This window comes from Pelodiscus sinensis, chromosome 6 (assembly GCF_052426305.1).
Source record: "Pelodiscus sinensis isolate ZL-2025 chromosome 6, ASM5242630v1, whole genome shotgun sequence".
Taxonomy (NCBI): Eukaryota; Metazoa; Chordata; order Testudines; family Trionychidae; genus Pelodiscus; species Pelodiscus sinensis.
The window spans coordinates 119,723,571-119,738,653 of NC_143057.1; the positions used below are offsets into that span (position 1 = coordinate 119,723,571).

The window sequence follows — 15,083 nt, forward strand, 5'->3', positions numbered from 1 at the left end:
TCCAACCTTAGTTTCTCTGCAGCATTTGTAGGTTGAGCTGCTGCCTCACAATGGCCCCTTTATCTTTTTTTTTTTTTTTCCTTCAGCTGTTTGTAAAGTTGGCTCAGAGCAAGTCAGCTCTGGAGGATTCTGGTGAGTGCTGATAACATGGGGTATCTGTTACATTTGGGGGGAGGAAGGAGTTGGGACATGCTGGGGGCTATGAGTTAGGGATGACTGCAGGAGAATGCATTACAGGAATGGTCTATTGGGGTGAATGTTTTAGACCTCCCTTTCCCAAAACAGCGGGTCACATAGTTACCTGCTGGATAAACCTTCCCCAAGAGGTCATATCCTGTCATGATGGCTCATTGTCTCCTTGTGATGAGACAATGGCCCATTTGGAGCTGGTAGGAAATGTTCAGTAGAAACTTTTTTGTGTGTGTCAAATGCTATTTTTGTCAAATTTGGAATAATTTTGACATAAGTTATTCAGTTGTGACACATATTCCAGCAGGAAAAAAAAATAGTTTGAAATAAAAATACTTCCATTTTGGAACATGTTTGTCTTGGAAAATGTCAGAGTTTTGTTTCTGTGGCATGGTCTGCACTAGAACTGTTTGAAAATTGGAGTTTCTGGTTTGCAGAAAATGTCAACACCTCAGAATTTTTTTTTATTCTAACAATATGAAAACAGATCTGTTTGGGAAATTTCAAATACAATTTCTGGAAAGTTTCAGTTCGGGAATTTTTTTGTGTTTGAAATTGTATTTCATTTTGGAATTTCAAAATATCATTTAGCATGTTGAATTTTTGAATATTTTTATTGAATTATTGCATGACCCATCAGTAGTAGTAGTACTTTAAAATTCACTACAGCTCTGTCATGTCCAAGTATGAGATAATATAATTAAAATATTCTATTTATATTTGATTATTTTCTTTTAATAATTAAGAGCAGCTGCTGCTTAGAACGGATTGAAATAGATTAGCTTTTCTAGGTGAAAGTGTGTCTGTGTTGTAATTACACAATTTGCTCCTTTTGAAATGAGTTTGAAACTCATTTCACATCTCTAGACCCAAATTAAATCTACAGTCCAACATATTCTGATTACAGTGTTTAGAATTGTTTACCTACGTCTTTCATGCATCCTGACCTGTGTGTTACACATGTGATCAAACTGTTGTTGGGTTTCCCTACCAGACAGGACATATCAGATGAATGTTGGTGCGCTTGAGAAGATCAGGGAAGAATGGCAGAATGAACACACCAAAGCCTGTGAGGTAAAAGCAGCCGTACACCCTAGAGATAATGTAGGTTCTTTAATACTGGAACACTTTTTGGTTTTGAGATCGGCAGCAAAGGAAATGAAATCCCAATGCTAGTGAGGGACTACATCTTACCTTACCGTACCTTATTGGTAAAACTTTAAGACACTTTCCAGTTAAATTTGCATGTTGGCTCTTGGCTTCTGGATACAAAGTCATAAAATTATCAGAATGCAAAATAGTGGGGGCTGTTGTTTTTGGTTTGTTTTGTTTTGGTTTTGTTTGTTTGTTTGTTTGTTTTTGCACTGGCTTGTTTATTCATAGTGTGCTGCCATCTACTGGATGAAACCCTAGATTATTTACTACAATGCTGGATAGGCTGAGGGAGATGAAATAATTTGCCCAAAGTGACACACGCTTTCTTGGCAGTTGTGCGGATAGTAATCAGATATGATTCTCAGTCTGGTGCCACCCTCCGTCCCCCCCTTACTATAATGCATGTGGTGCTTTAAAAGCAAAAGGTCTGATTCTCCTCTTGCTGACACATGTTACGCCAGTGTAGAGCTATTCCTGATTTCGTACCAGTCTAAGTGAGAGGTGAATCCTGGCTGAGGGGGTTTGGAATATAAGGTAAAATATCACCTGCCGAGTGCCTTCAAGTCTCAGGGACAGTACAAAGGTGACAGGAATAAGCAGTTGCTTTGTTCAGCAAGGAATTTGTCTTGAGGTTTCTGGCGCACCTATGATACTGTTGCATTTGCTTAAGCATCAATACATCACATTTGCTATTGGTCACACTCCTGTTCCAGACAGAGCAGCTGGGTTGCATTCCCTTCCCTGACACTGGCTAACCTTGGGCATGTGTCACCATCTCTCCATGCCTCGGTTTCCCATCTGTAAAATAGGATTGATGATACTGACCTCCTTTGGTAAAGTGCTCTGTGATCTCAGGGTTAAAAAATATTCTAAAAGGGAGTAACTATTCATTCAGATCAGCCCATTCCCAACAGTGCTGACTCCTGAAAATATTGCTGTTCGTTCTTCCAGTTTGCGTTGTCTTCTTAAAATGGAATTACCTGCCTGCATGTATGCTGATGGTGATCTTGGTCTAACACCATGGTTTCCAACCTTTTAACACCCAAGATCACTTTTTAAATGTCAGGACAAGCCAAGATCTACCCCATCCCTTCCCCAAGACACCACCCTTTCCTTGAGGCCCTGCCCTCTCGGTTCCCCTTTCTCCAGCCCTTATATACTCTCAGGGTGCGGCTACACTGCTGCTTTTTTTTTTTATCCTTCTGTTGAAAGAGATTTTTCTGATGTTTGGCCCGTCTAGAGTGGGCCAAATGTCGGGAAAACCCCTTCTTTTGGAAGCCCCTTTAATCCTCGTGGAATGAGGAATACAGGGGCTGCCAAAAGAGGTTGTTTGCGGGAAAAACTCCTGTAGTCTAGCCGTACCCTCACTGGGTTGAGACAGGAGGTGTGGGCTCTGGGGTGGGAATGAGGGATTTGGGTGTGGGAAAAGGTGAGAGGTGCAAGCTCTGGGAGGGATTTGGATGCAGGAGGAGGTGGAGAAAGGGATGCTGGCTCAGAGTGGGCTCCAGGGTGGGGAGTGTTGGGCTCAGGTGGAGGGTTGGGGATGCTGAGCAAGCCATAGGCTTGAGGATGTGAGGGTGCAGGGGTTTGGGTTGGGTTGTGTGAGGAGCTCAGGGCAGGGAGGTTAGGAGTATGATGGGCTCAGGACACAGATTTGCAGTGTGTGAATGGTGCAAGTGTGTTGTGGCCCAAGGATATGGGGGTGCAGGAGTTTGGGGATGTGAGAGGCTCAGGACAGAGGGTTCCAGTGTATGATAGGCTCAGATTTGGGGTCGGGGTGGGAGGTACTGGAGTATTACGATGCTGTGGCCAGATGAGGGCTTGGCCCCAGTTGGGGACTTGTTGGCCAGGCTTCATTTCTAAATATTATGTCAAACACAGAAGGTTTCAGCATTGTCTTCATTTATGAGAGGGGTGGGGAACCTGTTTTGAGTCAGGGGTCACTGACCCACAGAAAAGTCAGTCGAGGCCCCATAAGTGAGATACAAAAACACATCCTCTCGAAACTCCTCAAGCCTCGCTAATGTGGCCCCAGCTATGCTGGTGGTGGCAAGGGACAGGGTGCCAATGGGTTCTGGGGCAGGGGACAGGGTACTTGTGGGGGCTTGGGGGGGGGAGGGGACAGACCGGCACCTGGGGATCCTGCAGCTGCGTGCCCAGGCCCAGGAAGTGTGCAGGCTGCTCTCCTGTCCCCCAAACAGCAGCATGGTACCTGAAACGCTGGTTTATCACGCACCAGGGACTTTCTTCCCCTGCTGCCTTCCTGGGGGGGCGCGGGTGCTGGGAGAGTCCTGGACTGCGCCAGCTCCAGCTGCTCGGCCAGCGTGCACCTTGCTCCTCCACTCCCTCGTGGCAGCGCGTGCTGCCTGAGCAGTTGGAGCTGGCATGGTCCCAGACTCCCATTCCCTTTCCTCCCTCCCCCCCACACAGGAAGGCAGCAAGGGAATAAAGTCTACAGCGCACGATGGACTGGCGTGCCGACTGTTTGGGGAGGGGGGAAGAACAGCTCGCACATTTCTGGGACCTGGTGTGCAGCTGCAGAACTCCCTCCACCCTGCAGGAAGCCCACGTTACCTCCATTGTCCCTGGAGTTAGCATCAGCGAGGGGTTCCTCTTGAGTGTGGGGGGCAACAAGGGGGACCCCCCCAGAAGCCTTGCGATGGACTGGTTGAGCTCCCAGGATTGACCAGTCGATCGCGATCGACGGGTTGGTGATCATGGATGTAGTGGTATCAAAGGGTGTGTCTAGACTACATGCCTCCTTCGACGGAGGCATGTAGATTAGCCAGATCGGAAGAGGGAAATGAAGCCGCGATTAAAATAATCGCGGCTTCATTTAAATTTAAATGGCTGCCCCGATCTGCCGATCAGCTGTTTGTCGGCAGATCGGGGGAGTCTGGACGCGATGCCCCGACTAAGAAGCCTTTCTTCATCGACACAGGTAAGCCTCGTGAAACCAGGTTTACCTGTGTCGATGAAGAAAGGCTTCTTTGTCGGGGCATCGCGTCCAGACTCCCCCGATCTGCCGACAAACAGCTGATCGGCAGATCGGGGCAGCCATTTAAATTTAAATGAAGCCGCGATTATTTTAATCGCGGCTTCATTTCCCTCTTCCGATCTGGCTAATCTACATGCCTCCGTCGAAGGAGGCATGTAGTCTAGACACACCCAAAGGGAATAGTAAGAAAGAATATCAGTTTGCTGTTGCTGGCTGTTGATCTATTTTTCTTAAAGAAGAAAGGATGGGAGCCATTAGAGATGGAACACACTCATGAGACCAAGGCCAGCCCCTTATGAGGGTAGGGTAGACTCAGCCAAAATGCCAAGAAGAATTCAGTTTGACTGAAGGTTAAATCATTGTTAAGAATAGAAGTGGGAGCCTTTATTTTTGGTCGGGGCCACTGACCCACATAAAAATCAGTTGGGGGCTACACATAAATGAGAAGCAATAAACAACCTTATTGACCTGGCTCCCAAGTGGGAAGCAAAAACCAACCCCAACCCCTCGTTGACCTGGCCCCCTAAATGAGAAGCAACCCCTCCCCCAAGACTGAGATACTCACCTTGCTAGCAGGGGGGTGGGAGAGGGAATGTGCCAGTGCTTGGAGACTTGCTGGGGAGTTGGAGCATGAGTACTGGCTCACTCCATGGCAGGTAGAAGCTCTCAGCCTTGCCACAGGCCAGATCAAAGCAAGCCAGGGGCTGGATCCGGCCCAAGGGCAGTAGATTCCCGAACTCTGGTTTAGAACATCTGAAAACAGGACTAGACAAAGCATTAGTATGGATACAGTAGGGATCAAACCTGGATTGGCAGGGAGGTGGCTTAGACCATGTACTTCATCTCCTTTAACTTCCAAGATTAATCCCAGCTGGCTAGGAGTGAGGCTGCTCTTATTTTGGTAACATGCTCTGACTTGCCTCCCCTATATTTCTGCAGTTCTTTGAGACCCAGGAGTGTGAACGGATAAACTACTTCCGCAATGCGCTGTGGCTGCACGTTAACCTGCTCTCTCAGCAATGCGTCCAGAGCGATGAGGTAGGTCAAACAAAAAAGGGTTAAAGGGCCTTAGTTATTTGCTGAGCAGAAAGGGAAGGTTCTTCACTTGCATTGCTATGTTTTCACTGCTATTGCTGCCTGCGGTTGCTGAATTCCAGCTAGCTGAGGTCGGGTAATCTGTGCACATCTTTTGCTCTATTGATACTTGCATAGACAATCCAGCAGATAGCAGTAATGAACACCCAGTCAATAGCTTCAAGGGGTAGCCGAGTTAGTCTGTACAGGATAAACTTAAACAACAAATGGTCTGGTAGCACTTTATAGACTAACAAAACATGTGGATGGTATCATGAGCTTTCGTGGGCACAGCCCACTTCTTCAGATGACTGAAGTTTTGAGTTTAGGATGTGCAGACCCAAAATGAATAGGGGAGAAGGAAGAGGTGGGGAAGGAAAAAAAAAAAAAAAAAAGGAAATGGGCGGGAAACAAGGAGCAGAGGGTATGAATAGTAGGAACAGGATTTGAGAAATCCTGGCTCCTATGAAGTCAATGGAAAAGCTGCTCTTTCTTTTAATGGGGTTAAGCATTTCACTCCTTGCCTCTTGTATTATTAACACTTATTTTGCTGCTTCAAATTACATTCTTTCTCCTCCCAGGAAGACGAATTAATTTTTGTTTCTGCACTTTATGCTTTTTAAAAAAAATAACTTTTTTTTTTTTAAACAGAAGTATGAAGAAATCCGTAGGAATCTAGAAATGTGCAGCATTGAGAGGGATATTGAATATTTCGTAAATTTCCGTAAAACAGGAAGCATGCGCCCAGGTAACTGCTTGATGTAGATTTTTCTAAGCAGCACAGATACCAGCTTTTCAGCTCTAGCAAGTGTATAGGTAGTATTAAACAAAGCTTGGTACAGAAAGCAAGCATGCTTGATGATACTGGTTCTATGCTAGTTTCAAATGAAGCCTGTTTTTAGAGGGGCATCCTGGCACTAGAAAGCAATGGCCACCAGTCCCGGAAGAGAACTCCGACTCAGGACAGGTGTACGCTACGTGGCAAAGTCAACTTATGCTACACAACTCTAGTTATTTGAGGAATGTAGCTGGAGTCGACATACCTTAGGTTGAGTGGCCGCAGAGCCTCCACTGTGTGGGGTCCTGTTGACTTATGCTTCTCATTCTGGCGGAGTACTGGAGTCAACGAGAGAGAGAGAGAGAAATCAGTGGTTGATTTAGCAGGTCTTTGCTACATCCTGGAGGATCAGTCACTGCAGCACCAATCTCCCAGTAAGTGTAGACTTGCCCTCATTTCTATAGGCTTTGGCTTCTAAGAATTCAGCTTCTTGAGGGGGGAAGGGATGGACGTGAGGAAGGAACATACATCTTCTATTTTGCAGATGTGATGCTGTTCATTGCATGCCAGCCACTCATAGAAGCACTATAGCTTACAATTAATTTCTATTTCCACCCCCAGCTCCTGTGGTCTATGAAAATTACTATAACTCACAAAGAAAAGCAGCTCCAACAAGAAATCATGCCCCCGCACCTGTCATAGGGAGGTAAGAAAAAACAACCCAACACACACATAATAAAAGTAATAGCCTGGCTATTGGGAATCTATAGGTTAAAATGCTTCTTTTAAGTCTTTCAGAATTGTTTGGGTCTTGGGCTCTTTCAGGGTCCCATAGAAGTTGGTGGGGACTAGGAGTATATGTACAGCAGGAAGACAGGACAGGTTGGGAATTTTACTTGGATTGAGTCTCACTCTATTTCCGGAAACCCTCTGATCTCTTTGCACTGGTTTGCCACCACCTTTGCTCCCTAGCCCATCCCTGCTGCTGGAAACTTCCTGGATTCCTTGTATGGCTCCCTTCGCCCCATTTTGTCTGTCTTGGAAGGCTGGGTCATCTAAGAGCACATGCCCACGTGCAGAGTAATCTAAATCCGCTGCACTGGGAGATGGAGAGAGCAAAGGAATCTGCTGACCAAAGTTGGGAATGCTGGTGTCAATGAAGGACAGGTTTGTGGTGGGGAGAAAAAAGGATCTGAGAACATCCTTGTCCTCTCTGCTGTTCCCTGAAGACTAATATCCATGGCTTCTTTGCAGCAGAAGGCGGTAGAGGAGTCAGTTGCAATAATGACTCTTTGGTGATTTGGTTGGGAATATTGAGCTGTCTAAATGATGCCCCATTTGCGATGATTCAAACTGTGAAGGGCTTTGGGAAGCCACCAATTTTCTTCCCACCACACCACAGAATCCTAGCTCTAATGGGACAAGTGCTATCTGGTTCTTGTGTCTTGTTGGTTGCTAATGACATTAAAGGAGATTAATAAATAACAGCATATTTTGAAACACGAACTTTGCAAACCCCAAACACCCAAAGTTCTTGGCATTCAAAGTCTTCAGGAAATGCCAAGCACACCTGGGAAAGGATTAAATAATATAAAAGAACCCAAATCATTTAGCAACAAGGAGATGAGTGTTGTTTGTTTTTTGTGCAGGAGAGGGCCATTACCAATCCCTGTGAGTGAGCCAGGTGAGTTACACCAAGTCATTCTAGAAACCATGTTTTCAAGCATTTTAATGCACAATGCTCTTTATATTTAAATTTTCGCAGGTTTTGCAAGTTTGGCCTGTCATTCCGCACCCATATAAATATTGGCGATCTTGCCTGATTCTCATGTTCCCCCAGATCACTCTAGCCACTGATAGCTCTAAAAACGTTGTTTCAGATACCTGTAAGCTCCTGTTAGAAATAAAGGCCGGTATCATGGCTCTATTGAAGTCCACATTTTACCACTGATTTCATCCAGCAAGATGTTCAAATCAAAGTCCTGGTTATGGATGGTCCTGAACTTTAAGAAAGCTAAGATCTGGTCTTGAAAGCTGAAGCTTGGGTCCTTCTCTACTTGGAAAGCATTCATTTTATTATTTGCAGTGTGGCCTAGTGTATCGTGTGTTAGTCTGGGACTCAGAAGCTCGGGGCTCCGTTACTTCCCAATTGCGGGCCTAGATCAAGCATTTTCTTTCTCTGCTCCTGTTTTTCTCATCTGTAAAAACCCACTGTAATACTATTGATACCAGCCATACAGCTCTGAGCACTTGACTGAAGAAAGTGCGGGTAACAATTAACTGTTCTTATTGTGATCTCTATTTTACAGGTGACCCCGATTACGCTACAATTGATGGGTACAGTTTAATACATCACTAGCATGAGCTGTAAGTATTTTAATTGTGAAAGGGATTGCTTGGGGTCTGCATTAGTCCAGACCAGTAAGGTGTAGGATCTGGTCCTTACCAGTGTGGTGGGCACTAAGTGCTCTGTGGAGACACAGCTGGTATGTACCCAGCGTTCCCTAGTGCATGTTAATGTAGCCTGGTTTCAAACAGTACTATGTCAGTGTATGCTATGGTCTGTGTGGCCCAGTTAGTGCATGATACACTGGGCAGACAAATCCAGAGTACAGGACAGTTATCTATTTAGGAGAGACAGTTAGAAAGAAAACATACTCTGACTATCCAGGAAAATTGTGGAATAGTCTGTCATGGAAAGCATTGGAAGTCCTATCATTTGGCATTTTAAAAACTGCACTAATAAAGCACTACATAATAGGGATGTAATCGTGTACTGGATTAACTGATAAGCTTTTGCTTATCAGTTAAACACACATTTCTCCCCCTCTCCCCCAGTACATTTTTTAGCAGGCTGACCAGCAGCCTGGCTCAGTGCTGGCTAGCGACGGGTCCAGGACCTACCTCTGCTGTGGCTCTGCATTGAAAGTATATTAGGAGCTGGGTGGGCAGGTAGCCCAGCTCAGTTCTGGCTCATGCTGGGTCCGGGAGCTCAGACACCACCCTAGACTGGGGCTACCGTTACCCCAGAGTCTCCGTAACAAGTAGAATCTTTTGAATTAATTTAGAATTTAGGATAAGGATCTGATCGAAACTGTTAAGTGCTCTGGTTACCAGAAGGGAGATCCCCCGACACCGTATCTGTCACCGGTAATTTTTCCTCACAAGAAAACTCAGTGTCCAGATTAAAGTTAAACAGGAATTGTAGAAATTTAGGATGACGCTTGCATGAAACAAATCCAAAACCACAACCAACAATCCCAACCTCCACCCCAAAAACGGAAGAGAAAGAAGATAGAAAGATTCCCGGTACAAATAAGGGTAGGTATACGTTACAGAATTCACGCTGATAGTAAAAGCAGTGCTTGCTACCTTGACCCTTAGGCTGCGGTTAGCCCTTGGGGAAGAACAGCAAGTGTTCCCTCGGAACCCCAAGCGTTCACCACAGGAACCAAAGCGTGGTGATGATGGTAAATGGTGGCACAGATTACAGTCCTTACTGGGTCTTCACCACAGAAATGTAATCCTGGTTGGAAGTGACAGGCTGAGGTGACTGGTGCAGAGACATCTCTGGATCCTGACCCTTCTGCACAGGCGATGGACGATGAACAAGTCCCAAGGCCTGACAGGAGCTGTCCTCACAGATCACTGATAAAAGGCGTGTGCACACTCTCACAGGGTGTGGCACTTTTATCTTTTCTTTGGCGGGAAACTGGCACGAGTGTTGGGTGCAAAGATTGAGTGTCGTGGGCACAGTTCTAGTGTGCCAGGTGCAATTTTAGTAACAAGTGCAAACACTTAAGGTAGGAAAAGGCCAAAGTTCAACTGTCCACAAACTCCATTTTGTTTTCCAGTCACTGATGACAATCGCCATTTTAAGTGTGCACCTTACCCAAATTCTGTACACAACAATTGCACTATAAACATTATGAACATTAGAGTCCCTTTAACACTACTGCCATCTCATGTTTCTGCCTCTTTATCAGAGGCAGCAGCACAGGGCAACAGGAAGCCAGTCTATGAGGGGAGTTGATTTTTAAACTGAGGACCATCTCCTGCCTAGCACCCCGTGCTGCTGCTTCTGATACAGAGGCAGCAGCGTGGAGTGGCAGGAGGCTTCTCGGGAGTGGGGCCCTGGAGCACACTGGCTGCTGGCCCTGCCCCCTGGGGACTATAGAATAGTCGACTAACTGATAAGAATTCATGAGGTTACTCGACTTTTCAGTTAACCGATGTTTAACATCCCTACTACATAGTGCTGTAGTGCAACAAGCCTGCATGGGCTGAGAGAAGGACTGGGTGACCTAGCAGGCTACTTTTCTTTCCATCATTATGTTTAATTCTGTTTTTCTTCCACTGAAATATTGACTCTTAAAATTCTATCCATTTCTCCAGGCTTCTCAGAGCTGCTTGCCACTGAATTGAAGAAATTAGTTGCCTGATCGGCCCATCAGAGACCGTGTATTCAGTTGCAATTTCTGCGCCAGACACGGAGACAGAGAGTGGAACTATTTCTTCTTTAAAAAATTTTTTTTTTGAAACTCTAGGGTAACTTTTTGGTATGTGTGGAGGCTCCGCACACAATTCAACTAGATCCCGCTTCCTTTATGGTGACAAACTACATAGATTGAGGTCTCATTTTCAAGGTCAGGAAGGAGGACATTGACTCTGAATAATATTCACTAGTCCAGTGGAATTTCCCATATCAACAGGAGGTGCTTGTGTTCTGGTATTGATGACACTTCTTTGTGATGTGCAAACCTCAACTACTGGAAGATTCTATCGAATTTAAAAACAACAACAAAAAATCTCTTCTCACCATGACAACTGAGACTTCACAGTGGGAATCCTATGCAGTGCTTTGGGCATACTGGATTTTCTCCACAGAGATGGAGAAAGGTTTTGGTTTGTTATGCTGGATTTTCACAAGGCTGTTTAAGATCGTATCCTAGCTCTAATTACAGGAGTGCTCGTTAGACTGCTTACTCATGGACAGGCTGAAGGTTAGAACTCGAGAGGTATTTATTTGGCTCTACCGTGCATTTGCTCCAGGCTACACAATGATGTGGGAAGAAGTTGATTCATATCCTGTCTCTGTCATGCTTCAGGAGCCTGTTTGGATTGCAAGAATAGTCCATTGACTTCAGTATGAGTTCTTAGAAGAAGGTGAACAAGTTATGGCCCTTCAGTAATTACTGTTCTCCCTTTCCTGGTTCTGCTGTGGCATAACAGCACAATACAAAACCATCCTGGCAGATAACTCCCCCATTCCTGGTGCTGGTGATTCCTCCATTCTTTGTGAATATTTGACGGACATGAACTGGCCCTCTAGTGAGGCATATCCAGGAGGTAGGGCTTGCCGCTGTTCAACTCCCTGAAGCAACAATTCAAGGACACTGTCAGCTGCATCTTGTATCTTTTGAGTTCCACTGTCCAACAAGCTTGAAAATAAAAGAAATAATACTTTCTTATTGCCTTTTTCTATCTCCCGTACTTTTATCTCCGCATACCTCCTCCTACTATTTAGAGTCTGATCCTGCTTCTCATTGAAATCTATAGCAGAGTTCCCATTTGTTATCAATGGTGTGGGATTTGGGTCTTCAGTCTACTATATATTTATGTTTCTGTCTGTGTGTCCATTTGTTCTAGAACTCCTCCTAAATGGTAAGAGCTAGGACCACCAAATTGGTTATGCAGCTTTCTTTTATCATAACTTTATAAAGCAAGGTAAGGGTTTGGTGGTACCAGGACAATGGGATGTGCCTGGAATTGGATTGTTTCTCATAAAATGAAAAGGGAGGAGACTAGTAGGAGAGATAGTTATATTGCAGAATGACCACAGATGGCAGCAAGGGGCTAGAGATAAGTACCGGGACAGTATAACCCCATTAGGCTGGCAGGGGTGGAGAAAGGGATGGCTATCTACTATATATTTTAGAGTTGTCTTTGTGCTTGCCTGTCCCGCAGCCAGAGGACATGCATCCCTCCCCCTGGCTGTGTCTGCTGCAGCTATTGCAGCCATGGAGAAGTGCTTTCCCGCTAGCCGCCAACCGCTGCCGTGAGAGAGGGATGGAGTAGTCCTCTCTCCCTGGGGCAGCCTGCATATTGAACCTCAACCCCATCCTAGAACAATGATGTAAATGAAGAAAAACAAAACTTATTTGATTTGAAGGACCGGAGCAATGCCAGGCAAATCTTCTAGTTTCTCATAAAGCACAAACTAGCCTGGCTGCTGCTGTAAAGCTCATTTCCTAACCAAAACATCCCCAAACTTCATGTCTATATCCATTGACTGTTACCTGTCTGCTACTCCAACACAGGTGCACCGACAATGAGTCTGCACGTCTGCATACACCTCTTGGTTCAAGACACTATGGCTATGTCTAGACGCATGATTTTCCGCAAATGCTTTTAACTGAAAAGTTTTCCTTTAAAAGCATTTGCGGAAAAGACCGTCTAGATTGGCACGGTTTCGCGATCGGGGCTTTTTTGCGCAAAACAGATCTGAGCTGTCTGCACTGGCCCTTTTGCGCAAAAGGTTTTGCACAAAAGGACTTTTGCCTGAACAGGAGCAGCATAGTATTTCCGCAAGAAGCACTGATTTCATACATGAGATCGCCAGTGTTCTTGCGGAAATTCAAGCGGCCAGTGTAGACAGCTGGCAAGTTTTTCCGCAAAAGCAGCTTGCCAGTCTAGACACAGCCCGCATGTTTTAATTTCTTGTTCTAGAGCAACAGGGATGATTCTGTATTAGAACATGGTCATATGGCAACTGTTCCATACCCCTAATAATTTTGTTGCTCTTTTCTGAACTTTTTCCAATGCCAAGATACCTTTTTTGAGATGAAGCAACCACATCTGCACATAGTATTCAAGATGTGGGCATATAATGGATTTATATAGAGGAAATAAAATATTTTCTGTTTTATTCTCTATTCCTTTCTTACTGATGCCCAACATTGTTTGCTTTTTTTAACTGCTGCTTCACATTGAGTGGATGTTTTTAGAGAACTATCCACAGTGACATGAAGATCTCTCTTGAGCAGCAATAGCTAAATTAGTCCCCATCACTTTGTATGTATAGTTGGGATTATGTTTTCCAATATGCATTACTTTGCATTTATCAACATTAACATTCATCTGCCATTTTGTTGCCTCAACACCTAATTTTGTGAGATTCTTTTAAAGTTCTTCAGTCCACTTTGGACTTCACTATCTGGAACAGTTTAGGATCATCCGCAAATTTTGCCACCTCACTGTTTACCCCTTCTTCCATATCATTTATAAATATGTACAGACTCCTGTAGGAGACCACTAGTTACCTCTTTTCATTCTGAGAACTAACCCTTTATTCCTACCCTGTTTCCTATCTTTAAACCTGTTATCAGTCCATGAGAGGACCCTGTTAATCCATGGGAGTTTACTTTGCTTAAGAACTTTTAAGGAAATCTGGAAATCTAATTACAGGATGTCACCCTGATATACATCCATTCTGCACTAAGGTCACTGATGCTTGTAGGAAGTGATGCATTATAAGTCTTCCCATTTCCGGTTCTTAAGTTGTGCGGAAAAAAAAAAAGCACAAATGGAAGTCAGCCGCAGGAAAAAAATTCCCCGCTTCATTGTTTCAATAAATCCAAATTTTTTTGAACATATCTTGGACTTATAGTGAGGACGGCCCATAGACTATATCCACTGGATCTCCCTTGTCCACATGCTTGTTGACCTCTTCAAAGAATTCTAGTAGAGTGGTGAGGAATGATTTCTCTTTACAGAAACCATCTTGACTTTTTTCCCTACAAATTATGTTTATCTATGTGTCTGGCAAATCTGTTCTCCACTATAATATCAACCTATTTTCCCAGTACTGAAGTTAGACTTCCTGGCCTGTACTTGACAGGATCACCTCTAGAGCCCTTTCTAAAAATGTGGTGTCACATTAGCTATCCTCCAGTCATTAGGTACAGCACGTGATTGAAATGTAAAGGAATGGTTACAAACCACAGTTAATTGTTCTGCAGTTTCACATTTCAGTTCTTTCAGAACACTTCGGTGACTGCCATCTGGTCCTGGTGACTTGTTACTATTCCTCATGACTGCAGTAAAGGAGAGAGAAAAAAGTTTGAAGGAATTTAGTGTAAATCATTTTAGCTTATGTTTGCCTGTATACTTTCTAACCAGGATTTTGGAGCAATGCCAAAAACCACAAGCAGGCCATGTCCCTGGCTCAAAAAATCCATCCAAGATATCTGAATTATATCTATTGCAGGCTGGGCTAAGACTTCAAGTCCTTGTGTCCATAGACCTTCCTGCACATTTTTAGCAGCCATATTATATGCAGCTTAGCCTGCACATGAACACAATTCGGTAGGTCATTGTGGCTCAGTGAAATGCTAGAGTTAGAAGGGGGAAAATGTGCTGTCCAGTAACGTCAGAACAATGTACTGTCTCATTGCTTGGAAAACAGCAGAACTGTTTGCAGAGAGATCCTTTCAATATACTTGTACAGAACTTATTTTTGTTAATAGAAAACGAGTTTTGACTGATTAAATTATCTGTGTGATGACGTGTCTGCACGGAGTAAGTTGTGCAGTGCTATCAGTGATAACAAATGGGTGCACTGAATGGGCTACTTTGTCACGGTTTTAGGCATGTGATTGGATAATTTTTGTAAACTTGTAATGATTTGTTCATCATGGTAATTAAGAGCTAGCAGTTCCCTGCTACCATTTTCTGAATTGTTAATAAAATGGCCATGACACATGTCTGTGTAAAGCTGTTTATCTCTTCGTATGGTAATCAAACCCCCTTTGGCCTACTGTAACCTATTACTGTTGGGGTGTATGGTGGTACAGGAGAGGGTGTATTCGGAGTTGCAAGAGGATATGC

General features: G+C 44.3%; 1 protein-coding gene across 1 annotated transcript in view; it reads left to right on the plus strand.

Moving 5' to 3' along the window:
* Nucleotides 1-11,661, plus strand: part of PSTPIP2 (proline-serine-threonine phosphatase interacting protein 2) — a 61,994-nt gene extending 50,333 nt beyond the window's left edge. Inside the window, exons 8-15 of the mRNA XM_006136773.5 lie at nucleotides 87-132; nucleotides 1,184-1,263; nucleotides 5,282-5,380; nucleotides 6,068-6,164; nucleotides 6,816-6,900; nucleotides 7,844-7,878; nucleotides 8,504-8,561; nucleotides 10,590-11,661. Of these exons, the coding sequence (XP_006136835.2) occupies nucleotides 87-132; nucleotides 1,184-1,263; nucleotides 5,282-5,380; nucleotides 6,068-6,164; nucleotides 6,816-6,900; nucleotides 7,844-7,878; nucleotides 8,504-8,553 (492 nt within the window). The 3' untranslated portion in view covers nucleotides 8,554-8,561; nucleotides 10,590-11,661. The remainder of the gene's footprint in view (nucleotides 1-86; nucleotides 133-1,183; nucleotides 1,264-5,281; nucleotides 5,381-6,067; nucleotides 6,165-6,815; nucleotides 6,901-7,843; nucleotides 7,879-8,503; nucleotides 8,562-10,589) is intronic.
* Nucleotides 11,662-15,083: the final 3,422 nt, after the last annotated feature.